The sequence below is a fragment of the Mustela lutreola genome, chromosome 16, assembly GCF_030435805.1.
Source record: "Mustela lutreola isolate mMusLut2 chromosome 16, mMusLut2.pri, whole genome shotgun sequence".
Taxonomy (NCBI): Eukaryota; Metazoa; Chordata; class Mammalia; order Carnivora; family Mustelidae; genus Mustela; species Mustela lutreola.
Window position 1 is genome coordinate 50,017,750 of NC_081305.1, and position 16,433 is coordinate 50,034,182.

At 58.5% G+C, this 16,433-nt stretch overlaps 1 protein-coding gene across 1 annotated transcript; it reads right to left on the bottom strand.

The window, feature by feature from the left end:
• Positions 1 to 3,378: 3,378 nt before the first annotated feature.
• LOC131818686 (glutamine-dependent NAD(+) synthetase-like) lies at positions 3,379 to 14,314 on the bottom strand. The gene is made up of 7 exons (XM_059153319.1): positions 13,517 to 14,314; positions 12,938 to 13,106; positions 12,452 to 12,721; positions 11,647 to 11,793; positions 5,282 to 5,392; positions 4,653 to 4,826; positions 3,379 to 3,602 (listed from the first exon to the last, which is right to left on the bottom strand). The coding sequence occupies exons 3-6, from the start codon at positions 12,611 to 12,613 to the stop codon at positions 4,677 to 4,679; spliced, it is 570 nt and encodes a 189-aa protein (XP_059009302.1). The 5' UTR covers positions 12,614 to 12,721; positions 12,938 to 13,106; positions 13,517 to 14,314; the 3' UTR covers positions 3,379 to 3,602; positions 4,653 to 4,676.
• Positions 14,315 to 16,433: the final 2,119 nt, after the last annotated feature.

Here is a 16,433-nt window from a genome sequence, read left to right on the forward strand (position 1 = left end):
GGGTGGAAGCATTAGCCTGTCCAGACTGATCATTTGGTTCCTGGGGTAATGCTGGAGCCCTCAGGGTTTGGGCTTGATCTCTCTGAACCAGGCTTTGCTCTGGACAACTTCGTGGTGTCTTGCAGATGAATATCTGTGGCGTCCTCATTGAGCCCCACAGGGCAGTGTGAGTGGGGCGGGCAAGGCTCAGCCAGGGTCGCAGTGTTCTGGGTTGTCTCCATGGAGGGCAGGACCAGACCTGGGTAGTAGAGGGGCATGCCTCTCTTGAGCTGCAGGAGACTCAGGTCACATGCATGCGGCCTCCATGACTGCTGTCTTCCCAACACATCGGGGGTGCCTGGGGGGCTCAGCCTGAGGGGCCTCTGACTCATGGTTTAAGCTCAGCTCATGATCTCAGGGTCGTGGAGTCCAGCACTGCTTCCAAATTCATGCTCACCCTGGCGTCTGCTGACATCCTCTCTCCATCTCCCTCTGCCCCTCTCATTCATGCTCTCTCTCTCAAATAAAATAGAGTTTAAAAATGTCGGTCGATGGCCCAGGGATAGCTGACCACAAATGATATAGTCACAGAAGCAGGAGCCAGGGATAGTTGCCTTCAGGAGCCCTGACACCCTGTTGCCTGCCTCTGGCTTCAGGTCAGGATTCACCACATCCTGTGATCCATCTCCCTTCAGCAAAGCTTGTCCCTGGCCATTCTGAGGGAGGGAAAGATAAGAAATATGTCATCCAAAGGCAGAATCCCAAGCCTTCCAGCAGCAGGATGGTTACAGTGAGGACCCCACACCCCATCGAGAATTCCCACCAGATTTAGCTGCCTCAAACAATTCCAATTAGTCACTTTGTTGTCACCTTGCGGCCTGGAGGCCCCCAATCTGTGTGATGTCTCACTGGGCTATGTTCCCTGGGAGGACTGCGTTCTTTCTGGAGGCTCTAGGGGAGGACGTGTTCCCTTGCCTTAACATAGCTTCTAGAGGCTGCCAGCATCCCCGGTCTCCAGAAGGCCACCATCTTCAGAGCCAACAGTACATGACTCCAACGTCAGCTGCCATGATCCCATCCTTTGAAGACTCCTTCTTACAAGGACCCCATGGTTCCATGGAGGGCCCACCTGGGTAATCCAGGAGCACCTTCCTCTTTCAAGCCCAGCTGATTCGCAACCTTCACTCCTTCTTGCCAACCTAACATAGTCACAGATTCCAGGGATTAGGACACGGGCATCTCTGGCAAGAGCCGGTCTTCTGTCTACTGCAGCTCCTGGGATGCTCAAATTCACAACCCTAAGGACCCATAGAGCACCTCTGGGGGGCCGGCTGTGTTTGGAGTCATGGTCACGTGGGTGATGCTGAAGCAGAGGCCATGCAAGAAACCCCTCAGGGGCTGGGGCACGGCTCCCGCAGTGGCACCAGTGCACGCAGGCTGCCACTCAGCTCAGGAGGCTCAGCACGGGACCCAAGGAAGGAGGTAGACCAGATGACTCGGCCCACACGGACACTGCCCGCTGCCCTTCCCTGGTGTCCTGCATTGCTCTTCCCGGCCCGGCCACATTCAGAGCTCAGCCCTTGGGGGTGACTTGCTCCCCAACCCCAGACCCTTCCATGGGTGGTTTCTGTGTTTTGTGCCTCCCTTCTCCTAAGAACTGTTTTTACCACATTTTTTTCAAGATATTATTTACTTATTTGACGGAGAGAAATCACCAGCGGGCAGAGAGGCACGCGGGGTTGGGGGAAGTAGGTGCCCTGCTGAGCAGAGAGCTCAAAGTGGGGCTCGATCCCAGGACCCCGAGACCATCACCTGAGCTGAAGCAGAAGCTTCACCCACTGAAGCACCCAGGTGCCCCCATACCTTCTATGTCTTTTACTCAAGTGGTGGCCCTTTCTTTCTGCTGAGTCCCAGAGCTCGATCCTATGATCCCATAAGCTGTGGATACTGGAGGTTGCTAGAGGGCAGAGACTGGGTCTCCCCAACTCCTACCACCTGTGCATTGAGCTTAGAGCCTGACCCAGAGAGGACATCCAACAAATCAGTTTGTGGGAGACAGACAGGAGTGAGCCATGCAGATGCTCATGGGGCCAGGCCCAGGAGGGTGGGGATGAGAGGATGAGATAAAGTCTCCTCTTCTGTTACCCGCCGAGAACCAAGAAGAATAGGAGACGTCTCACTGAGGACATTGGTGGGTGGGGCTGTGGGAGGGGGTGCACTAGAGGGAAGGGGAAGGCGGAGGCAGACAGAGGGAGCCAGGAGGAGCGAGGCACCTGGTTATCGGCCAGGTGCCTTTCTGTCTTTGCCTGACCAGGGGTGCCCAGAACCCACAGTGAGGGGCGCACGGCAGTACCCTCCTGAGCTCAGTCCTCCCCAGCACCACCTGTGCTGTAACGATTCCAGCTATGATATCACAGGGACGGCTCTGTGCGTGGACACTGCTATCCACCTGCTCTTCCCATCCATCATGGTGGTCATGGCCCCTTGTGTGTTGGTGGGAAGCTGAATCATCATCTGGCTTGTCCGTTTGTCCATCAGGAAAAACTTCTTATGCGGGCAGTCTTTGGGGAAGGAGAGAAACGTGTCCCTCCTTCTGCTTGGGCCCACATCTTTGGCGCAACCCGATTCATGTTGCGGGGTCCTTGCTGTCACTGTGGGAAGCTGAGGGGAAGGTGGAGCACAGGCTTCGCTGGCCCAGAGCCTGTGGCTGCACCCTGAGGAGAGTGCACCTTGGACAGGAGGGTGGAGCCCTCCCAGAGCCCGGGCCTGGACCAGGGCGTGCGGGAAGACTGTGTGTTGCTTGGGGACTCACCATCCACTCTTCCTGCCTCTCAAACATCTCCTGGTCCTCTGTGGGGGGCCCCCGGGCTGCAGCTAACTGGTTCAGGGATGGGCATTATGACCCAGCAAGAAGACACAGGCACTGATTTCCTGCTGGATTCAAACCAGGACTTGGCAAGACAGAGGCCATAGGGCCCTGATGTGGATCAGGAAGGGAGCCAGCAGAGGCAGAGGAGCTGAGCAGGGCAGGGGGAGGTGAGGCCCAAGTTCTAAGGATACGGGTATCTCCTGGATCCAGCCAGACCTGAAGCCAATCAAAGCCCTGTACTATCTTCCGTGTTAACAAATAAATTCCTCTCCTTGCTTACAAGTTTCTTTTCTTAGGGAAGGCTTCTGGGCAGGGAGAGCAGCAGAGACCCCTGATTGCCCCCTCCCCAGCACTGGGGGAGACTGTGAGTGTGTGAGGCCCACCCCATCTCAGCTTCACTCTGCAGCTGGGAGGCTGTGATCCCCCGGGGCTTAAGGCCCAGAGAGAGGATTCAGGGAACCCAGGGGGACTTGGAGGGGATGGACAAGGGGGGATCTTCATCCCACCACATATGTAGAGTCTGCTCCCAGAAACCACATTCTCTTTATTGGAGCCTTTCTTGAAGGCACTCGAATGGAGAGATCCCTCTCCCGTGAGATAGGAAACAAGAGGCTGGTGTGGTCTTCCAGCCCGGGTGGCTGGGCCCCGACCCACGGTCCCACACGGCAGCCTCACAGGAGGGGCCCTCTGTGCAGGAGTCGCGTCAGTCCACCCCATCCAGGTCCTTTTGGCCTCTGCTCTCAAGCTGGACAACCTAGATGGAGAGGTCATGTGAGTGTCCACACGGTGAGAACCCAGCGGTTCGCTCCGTATCAGGGTGGCAGTCATGGGTTGGACAAGCAGCCATGAGCCGTCCCCAGGATCCATGAGGATGCAGGAAGAACACGGAGCACGTGCGCGGGACGAGTCTGGGGGACGGTCCCTGCCGCACAAGACCACAATGGACTATATCTCTCACCACGTGTTTTTTCTGAGGGGTTGACACCTGCACGGCCTCTGAACCCCATTCCTGATTTGGGGAAACCCATCGGGGCCATCCTGGGCACTTCTGGAAGCCAGTGGCGTCCCCGCACTCTGCCCACCAGAGGCCAGTGACACAGACAACCCCCCAGGCGTGATCCCCGAGAACATCTCCAGACACGGCCTGTTGTCCCCTGACATGACTCTGCCCCCAAGAACTGCAGGCTGGACATGAGTTTGACTCGGGGTGACTCTTCTGGATCCACGTCGCCTATGCAGATGCCTCCCTGGATCACCAGATAGACGCTGTGTCCATTGAGTCCGTTGCGATCGCTGGCGCAATACGGCCCTTGTCTCAGCTCATTGTGGTCAGTGTATCGGGGCTCCCCGCAGGCCAGCCTCCCTCCATACCCGCAAGCCTGCCTCCCTTTCCAGCCCATGGGCTATACTACCTGTACCGGGGGGTGCGGCCCACGGGCACCAGACTCCATCACTGAGCTTGAAAAAGGCAGGTGGGCCTTGCCTTGTAGGCTGGTCTTACCAATCCCTTCTTCGCCACATAATCACTAACCAGAAGAGGAACGGTGAGGCCGGGCAGCTTACAAGACGTGAGCCCGGCCGGATGCCGGAGCTGTCTGGAAGCGACAGCGAGGGCCCCCTGTCCCCATGGCTGCTCCTGTGAGTAACATGGCAGGAACAGCAAACGCCCGGCGCGCGTCTCTTGGCAGACACGAGGACAGTCACGACACCGCCGCCCACAGAAAGCTTTCCAGCCCTCAGCGGGAGCCAGCCAGCATCTCCGAGATGGATGCCAGATATAGGGAAACACCTGCGTCCAACTCACCGCATCCTCCATGCACTGGAACTGTCAGGACCAGCTGGCGCAGTATAGGAACGGCCGCAGGTCAAACCTGTTGTCATCGGGGCTGTAGCTCTCCGCGTGGTACTCGGGCGTCAGTGTGGTCGTATTGTGTCTGTTTGCCTGGTACTTGGAGAAGCGCCTCACCCTGTCAGCCACCTGGTGGGCGAGGACAGACCGGGCTGTGGGTCGCCGGGCATAGGGACCCAGGCCGGGACTCCCGCTCATCTCACACTGCACACACTAGTGCCCCCTACGTGCCAGCCACTCCCCGGCAGCCGCAGATGGATGTCCCTGTCCGAGGGTGGCTGGGGGGCTGTCCCAGGTGGCCCCAGGACGCCGCGTCAGTGGAGCTGAGCAGGGCGAGTGGAAAGACACGCGGCGAGAGGATTCCAGGCAATTCTGTGGGGATCACCACGTAAGCCGGACAGCGGGCGGTGTTCCCACGCAGAGGACCTGACAACTGGGCGCTGGTGTCCCGGGCGACAGAGCACCACCATTTTAGGCCACTCAGGCTGACTTGCTGCCCCCAGCTAGATCATCCCCGCAGGGACCGAGTCTGCGGCTCCTCCTGAGGACTGCCGTGCGCGCTGTACCTGCCGCAGGGAGCACACCTCTTTCCACATGGTGACGAGTCTGCAGAACATGCTGTAGGGCCCGGCCTTGGCGACCTTCCAGAGGCGGCCGTAGACAGACAGCTCCGTGTATGTCATGCCCATGTCTTCCTGCCGAGGAGGGAGAGGCAGCAGGCTGGTGCTAGAGGCGAGCTTGGGGTCCCCACAGCCGGTGGGCCTGGGGCCAGGGGGAGGGGCAGGTCCCCATGGGGCCCCAAGCAGACTCACTCCCCATCACCACCCGGTGCCATGTTTGGAGAAAGGACCGGACTAGTTCTGAGGGCTGAGGGACTTAGGTCTGTCCAGGCTCCAAGCACCAGAACCTACAAACTGTGGGTTTATTTGGGAAAATAAAGGTTTTTGTAGATGTAACAGAGTGAAGAAACTTGAGATAAGCTGGCCATGGGCATGGGGAGCCTTTGTACAAGATGGAACGGGACGCATGGGGAGAAGCTGCATGAAGACAGAATGGGGGGTGTGGCCGTGGCCCAGGAAGCCCCGGGAGCTGGATGAAGGACCCCCCTTGGAGTGTCCCGGCAGGGAGCAGTGGCTGCAGATGACCTGATTTCAGCCTCCAGCACAATGAGAGTGTCCGTCGTTTAAGACGCTGGCCTGGGGGTTTGGCTCCAGCAGCCCCAGGAGGCTGATGCCAGGACCAAGGTCAGGCAGGGCAGCCCGACAGACCAGCCCTGCGCCCTGCCTCAGGGATCCTGCTGTCCCTAAGAATGAACAGCTCAGCACAGACTCCTGGGTCATTCTGGCCATGGGACGCCCCTAGCACGGTTCGAAAGAGCTAGCCTCCCACGGAGGCTCACATAAACCCTTCTTGCATTTCTGAGTATTTGCTCAAATCTCCTCTCAACTCCCACTGTGCCCCAGAATATACAACCAGAGCCGACGACAGACCGACGATGGCACTGGCCTTTCCGGAGAATAGCAGGACAGATCTCACCTTCATTCAGGGTCTCCAGGACCCCCAGTGACCAAGCCCTCCTTCTTGCTCCCCACCGCCCACCTAGTCTTCCTCCAGCCTCAGCTCCAATGTCACCTCCTTGGGGAGGCCTGTCCTGCCCCCAATCAGAAGGACACAGTCACCTTTGGGGCACCCAGGTCCATGTGTGGGCAATACCAGGAGACACCTGGAGCCCTCATGGTTACCTCCCACTCATCTGTCCCGGAGACTCACACAGATGGTAGGACCAGCTAGCTCAATGCCAAGCCCCAGGGCCCAGCGGGTCTCGCCAGGGACCTCCTTCAGCGCCCACTTCTGCGTGAATGTTTTCCAGTGCGACACTTGAATTCTCTAGATTCAGCTGTAACACTTGGAAGCTTTAACACCCCTTTCAGTGATGCACAGAACTGAACCAGAAAACCAACAAGGGGATGAAAAACTCGAACCCTACAAACCAACGAGCCCTAAGCGACCTCTCTAGAACATTCTGCCCACGACCGCAGAGCACACATTCTCCTCAAGGCACACGGGACGTTCTCCAGAACAGACCAGATGCCAGGCTGTAAAACCGGCCTCTATGAATTTCAGAACACTGGAAAAGCCTGCTTCCCAACCGTAGAGGAAAAGGGCAACAGACTTGGGGACACACGGAAAGTTCAGAAACCCCCAAATACGCGGGACTCCAACGGCACACTCTCGAGTAGCCAACAGGTGAGAAGAAATCATGAGGGAAATCAGACCTCTCCTGGAGGTGCACGAAAATGACGACGATGCATGGCATCTGGGGCGCAGGGGTGTGGCAGTAAGGGGGGATTTATTCAGAAAGAAGCCCTCACTTTGCTCCTTGTGCCCCACAGGGAGAAGTGCGAGCTGACTGTCCAGCACACGGAAGGAGATGAGAAAGAGAAGACGGAAAGGGGCTGCAGAACGTCAGGTGCTTCCCGACACTGGAGATGAGCCAGCGGCTCAGGAAACACTGAAAACAATTCCGTTCACGGGAGGACGAAGGAGAAAATGTGCTTAGAAACGAATAATGAAATAAGTGCACATTCACGCTCTGAAAACTGCAAGACGTTGAGGCCGTAAGAAGCCCAGAGTGAGGAGGGAGACTTGTCACACCAGGCTTCAGAGGCTGCGTTCTCCAGGGGCGACACCCACCAAGCCCAGCTGTGCTCTCGGCATGCCTGCCATGGAGAGCCAAGCTGGCGCCGCGTGTGCGGCAGAAGATGACACTCATACGGGCGTCCAGGGGGCCCAGAGCAGCCGGAATACCTTGAAAGAGAGGGACAAAATGGGAGGACTCCCACTTGCCGACTTCAGAACTTCCTACCAAGCTGCGGTGGCCCAGGGGGTGTGACCCTGGGGGTGGCAGACCCGTGGGTCAGCAGAGTCTGGAACTGCATCCACACACAGACCTCTGGTTTCCACGCGGATGCCTAGACGCTTACGAGAGAAAGACTGTCCCGGCAGCAAATGGCGCCAGGTGCCAGACGATCAAGTGTGATTCCTTCCTCACACCACACACTAAGACAAACCAACCAGGTCACTGACTTCAAAATGCGAGTCACATGACAAACTTTCGGGAGGAGCACAGGTAAATCTTGGTGGCCACAGCCGCTGGCAGCAGGACGGTCAGTTGTGACAGACTCTGCAATGGCCCAGGGCCACGGAAGCAGCACCCTGCTGCTGATGGCCCTGACTGCCCCTCCTGGCTCACAGGCCAGCTTCGACTGGAGGGGACAAGAACGGTTCTGAGCTCACATCCCTCCCACCTGCGAGAGATCTTCCCTACTCTCCCCTCCTCCAGGGCATCAGCCTCAAGAAGGCTGGACTGAAATGTCAAAGCAGCAGTGGGACAGGCACTGTGCTGGGCTCCCTGGTTGCTTGGGGCAGTAAGGAGGCTACGGGGGAGCCCAGCTCGGACTTGAGGATGCAGAGACATGGGGAACGGGGACAGAGCCGCCAGCACTACCTCATCCATCTGGGACACCTGGCCGTCAGTCAAGGGCTCCAGCTCTGTGGTGGCCAGTGCTGCCAGGATGCTGCGGCCAAGACACACAGGTCAGTTATCACGGCTGCCACAGTGCTTGTGGGCACGGGGAGGTGACCCCCACACCAACTGCGCCACGCTAAAGGGCCAGCCTCCTGCAACTCCGCTGTCGACCCTGAGCGGGCTGGTTGGGCTGGGCTTTCCTGGGGAGTCGGACGTGGATGTCGGGGGGCTTCATGACTTGGGGCAGGAGCTGCGGGCAGAGGCTACCCCACGGGGCTTCTCTGCCCAAGCACTGTCCACATTCAGGGCAGGTCATGCGTCTTTGTGGGGCCGTCCTGGGGGTACCTTCCCACTAGGTACCAGGGGCACACTTGGCCGCCATCACCAACAAGGTCTTCAGACATCACCCAGTGTCCCTGGGGGCCACCTGGTCATAAGACCCCACATGCCCATTGAAGGGCGGAGCTGGTTTGGGGGAGTGTCCCCACCCATCCCCTAACAAGAAACAGGGTCTCCCTGTTTGGAACTTCTTTGTTCAAACAGTGGTGTGTGCTCCCTCCTGCTCTTCTGGGAGTGGAAGCTCGGTTCGTGCCAGGGGGAAGGTGACCGTGGGACTAGCCCCAGGCAAAAGCCCTGGGCACTGAGCCTCTGACACACCTCCCTGTCATCACAGGTGTTGCTGGGGAAGGACACCCGTCAGGGACGCCGCCCTGGGAGACAATCTGGAAGCCTGGGCCTGGTTTTCCCCGCGTGCCTTCTGCTCTGCATCCTTGGCTGGACTCCACCATGGCCATGAGTTGCACCCGAGTCTCTGTCTGTCTCCCAGTGAGCACAGGGCACGGGGCTGGCAGCTCATGGCACCAGGACCCGGAGTCTGCAGGTCACCTGTCCTCTGCCTCGTGCTCACCCCTCATCACCTGTCCTTGTGGCTCCCTGGCTCCCACGTCCCTCTCTGCCACCATTGCCTGGCCCCCAGCTCCACAAGAGGATGCAGCTGGGCATGGCTGGTGTGACAGCGTGACCCCACCTCTGGTGCAGCCTTGGCACAGGGGCTCCCGGCCTAGCTCCCCGACCCGTCTCGCTCGCTTGTCACCACTCCCCTCCAACACCCGATGCTTGTCCTGCACCCTCTCTTGCCTGGTGACCACCTCCTGCCTCGCTAAGGAAGGTCATGGCCCTGACCCTATGCCACCCCGACCCGCGTCTGTGCTGTCTTCTCTGCAGCCTTCTGCTGCTCTGTGGACACACAAGCCGGGCTCCCAGTAAAGCCAGCCCCCACTCGGCCGCCTGCTCTCATCTCCTCGTGACACCGAACAGCTGTCCACCCACATCCCCCTTCCTCATCAGTCACTCTGTTCCCTCCCTGCTAGACCTCTCTCATTCTACCTTAAGAAAACACCCTCCCCGTCTCACTGCTCCTGCCAGCTACCACCCCACATCTCTTCTCTCTGGCAGTGTGAAACTTCTAGAAAGAGCGGACCCCCGGTCTCCTCACCTGCTACTCTCTGACCTGCCCCAACTGAGCTCCTGGTACCTTCCTCAGACAAGGCGGGCTGTGCAGAGAAATGACAATTGCTCTCGGTCCTGGTGGGCTCTCACTACAGGACACTTGCACAGGCTGTTCACCTGACTGCATTTTCCTTCCTCCTTCATAAACCAACTTCTCAAAGAGGCCTTCCCTGGCCACCCTACTTAGAAGCCCAAATTCACACCCCCGCCCCCCGTGCCTACCCTGGTTTTCTCTATAGACTTTCCACTACCTACACACATGATTAGTTTTCCTATTACCTGCCTCCTTCCACTAGAATAAAATGGGAATTACTTTTCTGTTTTGTTCATGGCACCAAGAAGACCACCTGACATGTGACCCACGTCACACGTAAAATTCCCACGGAATTTTATCAATTCCTCGAAGAGTGAGCAAATCGGAATGTAATGGAACCGAAGTTAGGATGAAAAGTCACATTTAACAGAGAACCAACACGGCAGAGACTGTAGACCAGAGGTCCCCCCCCCAGGATGCGAGCAACAGGGAGATCATAGATGGGGACACAGTGAGGGATAGTTGTCCAGTGGGGACAGAGGAAGGACAACTGAAACATTTCTGTAGACAGACTTCTATGATCTGTAAGAGGCCTGGTAGCAAAAAGTGATGAAAACAGATAAATATGTAAATAGGCACCATGGAGAACCTTTAAGCCCCCAGAAGCCACTACCCACCCCCCCGCTGGAAAGAAACCACTATTATTGTTGGCTTTGATATTAAATCCTAGAAGACAACGGTAAGCGTTGTGATAGGGAATGTGCAATAAAATCGTTACAGCAGCGGCACCATATCAACGATGACAAGTCAAACCCATGTTCAAAGGCCAACAGAGCAAAACATGCCACCATCCCCACTCCACGGGATTCAGGACATGCACCAGCTGTCCACCCCTCCTGAAACATCACTTCCTGAAAGAAGCACTGATGGTAACAGAAAAGCAATGAAAATTGACAAAATGTGCATGAGAATGGTGAGAATATTTTTTACCAGCTAGAGGGTGCTAACCTCAATTTGTCATAATTAGGAAACAGGATCCAAAAGTCCAAAGTAGTGTTTAATAGAGAACACATCTGCGGACATTCAAGGATGTAGGAAGATTCAAGACCTTCATGCCACAGATAGGAAGATGGATAGATGAACATGTGAGTGGGCAGACTGATGGACTGATGGGCAGATGGACGGATGGAAGAATGGACAGATGGATGGATGGAAGGATGGACGGACGGATGGACGGACGGACGGATGGGTGGACAGATGGATGGGTGGGCTGATGGACAGATGGACTGATACACAGAGGAACAGATGAATAAATGACAGAGGAATTTCCTGACATCCTCTGCTAACAAGGAGCAGTGAGAACACCTGAGCAAGGCCCCGCCTAAGAGAAGCGGAGAGACGAAGCTGGAGCAGTGCTCCCGGCCTCTGCCGCGCACACGAAGATTCAGCTGAAATTTATCTGAAGAACAACAGGGAGGATCTGAGTGTTTCTGAGCAGCAAACAATATGAGGAAAGTATGTCAAGTCCCCATCTGCTTGGGAGTGAGAAGTGGACCCAGAGCAAGGACCTAGAACATGCTGGAACTGTCCAGGAAAAAAAACAGGTGAGACCCAGCAAGGTGGGTGGGGAGACAGATTCCAGACCCAGAGTGAAGGGCCCCAGGCCGGGTGCAGGGCTGGGCCGGGGGACAGGGACCCAGAGGGAAACGGTGTGGCCCTGTCTCAACACCCGAGTCATTGGGAAGCTCTGGAGCAATGACGTCCCGTGAGCACCAGATGTGGCCTGTGCCGTGAGGTGATGTGACCCCCACAGCATGCGTCTCTCAGACAGTGAGAATGGGCAGGGGCCTGGAAACACCATTTTGGGGAGCACTCACCCTCGGAAATCTGGGGTCCTTGGGAGTCAGGCGTGCGCACCTCTCGTCCACATTGGCTGATCCGAGCACTAGCAGTCCTCCGTGAGCGCCCCGGGCCCAGAGGCTCAGCTGAGCAAACAGATACGCCACGACCATCCTTAGCTGAGCCTGGGGGACACGATGGGAAATGTCACCCTGTGCTGGACATGGTGGGGGCACACTGGATTCCCCCCGCCCCCATACAGCTCCAGGGAAAGGGGCTCCAAGTAGTGTAGAAGCTTTCTAGCGTGCAGAGGAAGCAGAGTCCCCCGGGCCTGACCGCCACCACATCACTCACACAGGCGCGACGGCCAAGACAGACGGAGCCCGAGCCCGAGCCAGGGGGTTGCTGAGAGCGCTCGGGGCGGGATGGGCCCCCTGTCGCACCCCCTTCACAGCTGGCATTTCAGGCGGAGAGAAGGCCGCTGTGGCCAGAAGGAAGGAACAGAGATGGGATAGAGTGCAGCAGCTAGAGCCCAAGGACCCTCCACCAACCAGCCAGCCGGGCCTCCCCCGAAGCAGCCCGGGAGGGACACGGGGAGCCACTCCCTGGAGATGCAGGAAACTGACACACATGTGCATAACGTCTCACCAACTTGCATGCACATGCTTGTGCACTTGCATCACGCATGTACATGCGTCCACCCAGGCAGTCCTCACAGACAACCTGCAGCCTCCTGCTCTCGCACACGCACACAGGGGGGCAGGCGCACCCTCTGCCTGGTGCATGAGTCCTCGTGCTCCCTGCGGCTCCCGTGTGGGGACGAGCGCCCAGCCGGAGGCTCACCTGAATGTTCTGCAGGGCCAGGTTCTCCCTGCGGCTCCCTCTGTGAGCCCCAAACAGAGGCCTTCGACCCATCACCAGGCTAAAGATGCCCATGACGGCTGTCACCGTGGGCTCGATGTTGAGACCGATGTGGTGGTTGCCAGGGAAAGGGCAGGAGTGCATGGGGTGTGTGTGCACACGCAACCCCTGATTCACCGTCCAACCATGTGAAAGTGTGCGCTCCGCGGGCGAGCTCTTGGGGCTGCATCCAGTTCCAGAATGCGCCAGCGCCTGGGACACAAGGATGATGGGAAGCAGGGGTGTGATCAGACACAGCAAGGGTCTGGGGGATCTGGAATAGTCTCCCTAAGCCCTGGCTCATGGAAGGCCCTAGGAACCTGTTCAAGCCCGGATGCACATCTAGCCAGGAGTGTGGGCTTGGGCAAGGCTTCCAGTGGCACTGGTCCCGCCACAGAGCCCCCACCCCAAGCCCGCCGCCTCCTGTACCTGCCAATCTGCTGGGCCAGCTCCCTGGCTCTACCACACGTCTCCTGCGACGAGTTCTCGCTGGCCAAGTAGCAGGTGGTCAGCACGTGCCCGCAGAGGTCCCAGGGGTTCTGGGGGGTGTAGCTGAGCTTGTCCATGATGGTCCAGATGTCAGCCAGCTCTTCCTGGTCTGAAAGCCACCAGATGATGGGAAGCGGGTGGCGGCCCCCCGCTGCGCAGCGCTCAGAGCCCAGTCCCTCCCTTCACCTGGGCAACGTCTCCCCAGGTGGAGCTTCCCCCTCGTGTTTCCGGCGTGCATGTTAAGGGGATAGTCGACGTAGGGTGCACAGGGGAGGATTTCGACCCAGGTCTGTCTGAGCCCAAGGCCCAGGCCACACGGCCAGTGCCCAGCAGCAACAGCGGGCTTGATGGCCACGCCTCTGCAGGCCTGAGCCCCAGGGAGGGGCTCTAATGGCCTGCTGTCCCCACCTGAGCACGTCTGCAGAGCCCCCTTCACCTGAGATGGCCGGGACCCGAGGACCCCGCAGCCCAGTCCCCACCTTGGAGCCTCTCTCGGGCCACAGGACGCTCGCTACCTACTTCCCTGCTTCACGGCCTCGCAGACCTGGCGGCACATGGAGTAGACGATGCAGGCAGTGGCCGCGCTGTCCACCCCACCACTAAGGGGCAAGAAGAACCCGGCCTGGAATGGGCAAACCACAGGCAGGGGTGAGCAGAGCCTTGGCGGAGCAGCGCACCCTGAATTTAGCCTCGTTCGACCCACAGATGCGGGGGCAGAAAGGCGCACGTTTCAGACGGATCTTCTAGAGGGAAGGGACCTCTCTGTGTGACAGGCACGTAGGACTTGTCCTCCACAGGCAGACGGCAGACCCACGGAACCACTGGGAGATGCTGTCCTGCCATGCTCGGTGTCACCAGACAGGACCCCAGAGATGCAACCAAACCTCCACAGGCCCTTTGGCCTTTGCCTCACGTAGACTAAGCAGCTGACGGAGGCAGCGGGAAGGACAGAAGTCCCAGCGGGCCACAGACTCAGACACAAGCACGGGAAAGCTTACCTATCGGCTACATCTCAGAAAGTCCCAGAGCCAGCACACGGCTCCGAGGCTGTGGAGCAAGGAGGTGCGTGAGGTTGGGAGCTGCTGACCCGGTCGGCAGTTCACCTGGGCCATGTGCCAAGGTAGGAGCAGCGCCGTGAGAACTGCCAGGGGGCTGGGCTCCCGATTCACCAAGTCTCTGTGATAAGCATTTCATGGAAATTAGCACATTTTTGTCTCCAAACTGCCCTGGGAAGTAGGTGATTATCTTTTGGCCTCTTTTTCAAACAGAAAAACAGACACAAAAAGGAAAGGCCAGGCAGGGCGTCTGAGCCCAAGGCCCCGGCACAAGGAAGCCAAGCCGCCTGGCTGTGCCCCCCACCCCTCCACCCCGATGCCGCCCGACCTCCTCGAGGAGCGGTCACCCTGGGCACGGTCTGGGACCCAGCTACCCACACGGCTCTGGCCCCCGCCCCCCCGCAGGGTGCAAACCACTATAGTGGGCAAAGGGGGCACCCTGGGACCAGCACCCCCACCCTGAGCTCACACGGGCGGCCCACCTGATCTCCTCCTCGGGACTATGGTACGTCCACTCGATGGGCTCTGACGGCGGCTCCAGCAGGTCCTCACGGCACGAGAGGGCGAAGTCCACCTTCACACGGGGGTAGGGGCTCACCTTGCTGGCCTGCGGAGGGACAGTCACGACAACGTGACGCTGGTGTGGCACCAGGCCCACAGGAGTGCGTGTCGGATCTTGGCCAAGCCTTCGCTCCCAGTGGGACGGCTGGAGTTGAAAGCGGTCAGGACTGACCAGTGTTGGAATCCTCATGCGTCAAGGGGCTGCTGCTGTGGACAGTCTGGAAGTCCCTCAAAGATGAAGGCATGGTATGACCACGCGGCCCAGCAGCTCCCTGCCCGAGTGCAGGCCCAAGAGAAGCCGCTCGCACAGAAACCCGTACACGTTCGCGGAGCGTCCGTTCATCAGACAGAAGGCCACACGGGCCATGTGCCCTCCGCAGGGGCTGGTCATCACTGCAGACACATTCTCTGGACATGCTGCTCCGTGACACAAGCCAGACAGGATCCCATCCGTGCACCACACCCACAACGGGCAACCCAGAGGCCAAAAGCAGGCTGGTGGCTGTGCAGGGCAGAGGAGGCACAGACCGAGCCTCGCAGCTGCAGGTTTGTTCTTGCTGCTGTGCTGAGTCGAGGGCTGTGCCTCCCCGTGAACGTGCCAGAAGCCCCTGCAGCACAGTGTGGCACGGCCATGACAGCTCAGTCACGTGCTCAGGAACAGTCCCTGGGGCACTGCGGAGCACCTGTGGGACTCCGTGGACTCACCGCCAGGTTTCGAGATGAAATCTCTGCCCTGTGGCTTCGGACGTCCTCCAAATCCAATGTGGCAGCGAGGACCTCCTGTGTGATTCCCGTTCCCCCCACTCATGCGGCAGACTTGGCCGCGCTCACAGGTGCACCACATTGCACACAAGAGTCACACCTTCCAAGGCAGGGATGTTCCCAGGGGCCCAGGGAGAGGGGACAGCCGGTGCTGCGGCTGACCCAACACCCTTTCCTCTCACTGTGGCCACCACAGCCTCCAGTGAACTCAGACACACGCCAGTGGTGCCTCAGTCACGGCACAGGGCCACGTCTGCCACGTCTGCCGCAGACTTCTGAGATGCTCAGGAGCAAGGGTTCCTTCCCTGCTTCCCACGGGCTGCGCAGAGAGGAGAGGGCTGGAGCTGCCGCCGCCCGGCGACCAGGAGAGGCAACCCCAGATCCAAGCCCACACAGAGGAAGCCAGGCTAGAGACGGCAGGGGGCTGGACCAGAGCCCCGGCAAGCCACGTGCGGGGCTGGCAGGTGCTGCCTGTGTGATCGTGGTGACGTGTCCCTGCCTTCAAACCCAGATGAGACAGGAGTGTTAAGAATACAAAAATACCACGAAACAGGAAAAAAAATAAAATTTCAAAAAACAGCAAAAAAAAAAAGTTTTTGATTCATTTATGTCTTTCTTTATGAAAAACACCTCCTTGTCAAAGTGTGTCACTAGAGCATTGTCACTACAGGCTACAGGCAAGTTGGGGCAGTGAGAGCCGGTCCTGTGCACCACATGACACGGGGGCTGTGGCCCCCACACTCGTGTGAACGGGCCTGTGGGCAGCTGCTGCCGTCAATACCGGGCCTGACCCCAGCTGAACACACCCACACAGAGAAAGAGAAAATGGAGCGCATGTGTCCTTTGGTCTCCCTGTCATTCCCAAAGTGATGGGTCACCAAAGCCACCGGGCTCTCCACAGGACAAAGCCAAAGGAAGTGTGAGGGCACAGAAAACAAAGAGAGGCCAGATGATGTGAACATTTTTGTGAGAAGAAGCCTCCACTCCTCCTTTCCCAGGGCGGGTCAGCGTCCACAGAAACGCCTGAGGGAGGCGTCCAAGGAGCCAGCCAGCCTGCG

What these genes read in the sequence shown, in the direction of transcription:
- LOC131818686 (XM_059153319.1), bottom strand. Translation starts at nt 12,613, where the DNA reads ATGCACTCCTGCCCTTTCCCTGGCAACCACCACATCGGTCTCAACATC. An exon ending in AGGACCCCAGATTTCCGAGG is followed by an intron (nt 5,393 to 11,646) that starts GTGAGTGCTCCC and finishes CCTCCTCGGCAG; the next exon opens with GAAGACATGGGCATGACATA. An exon ending in TCGTCACCATGTGGAAAGAG is followed by an intron (nt 4,827 to 5,281) that starts GTGTGCTCCCTG and finishes CTCGCCCACCAG; the next exon opens with GTGGCTGACAGGGTGAGGCG.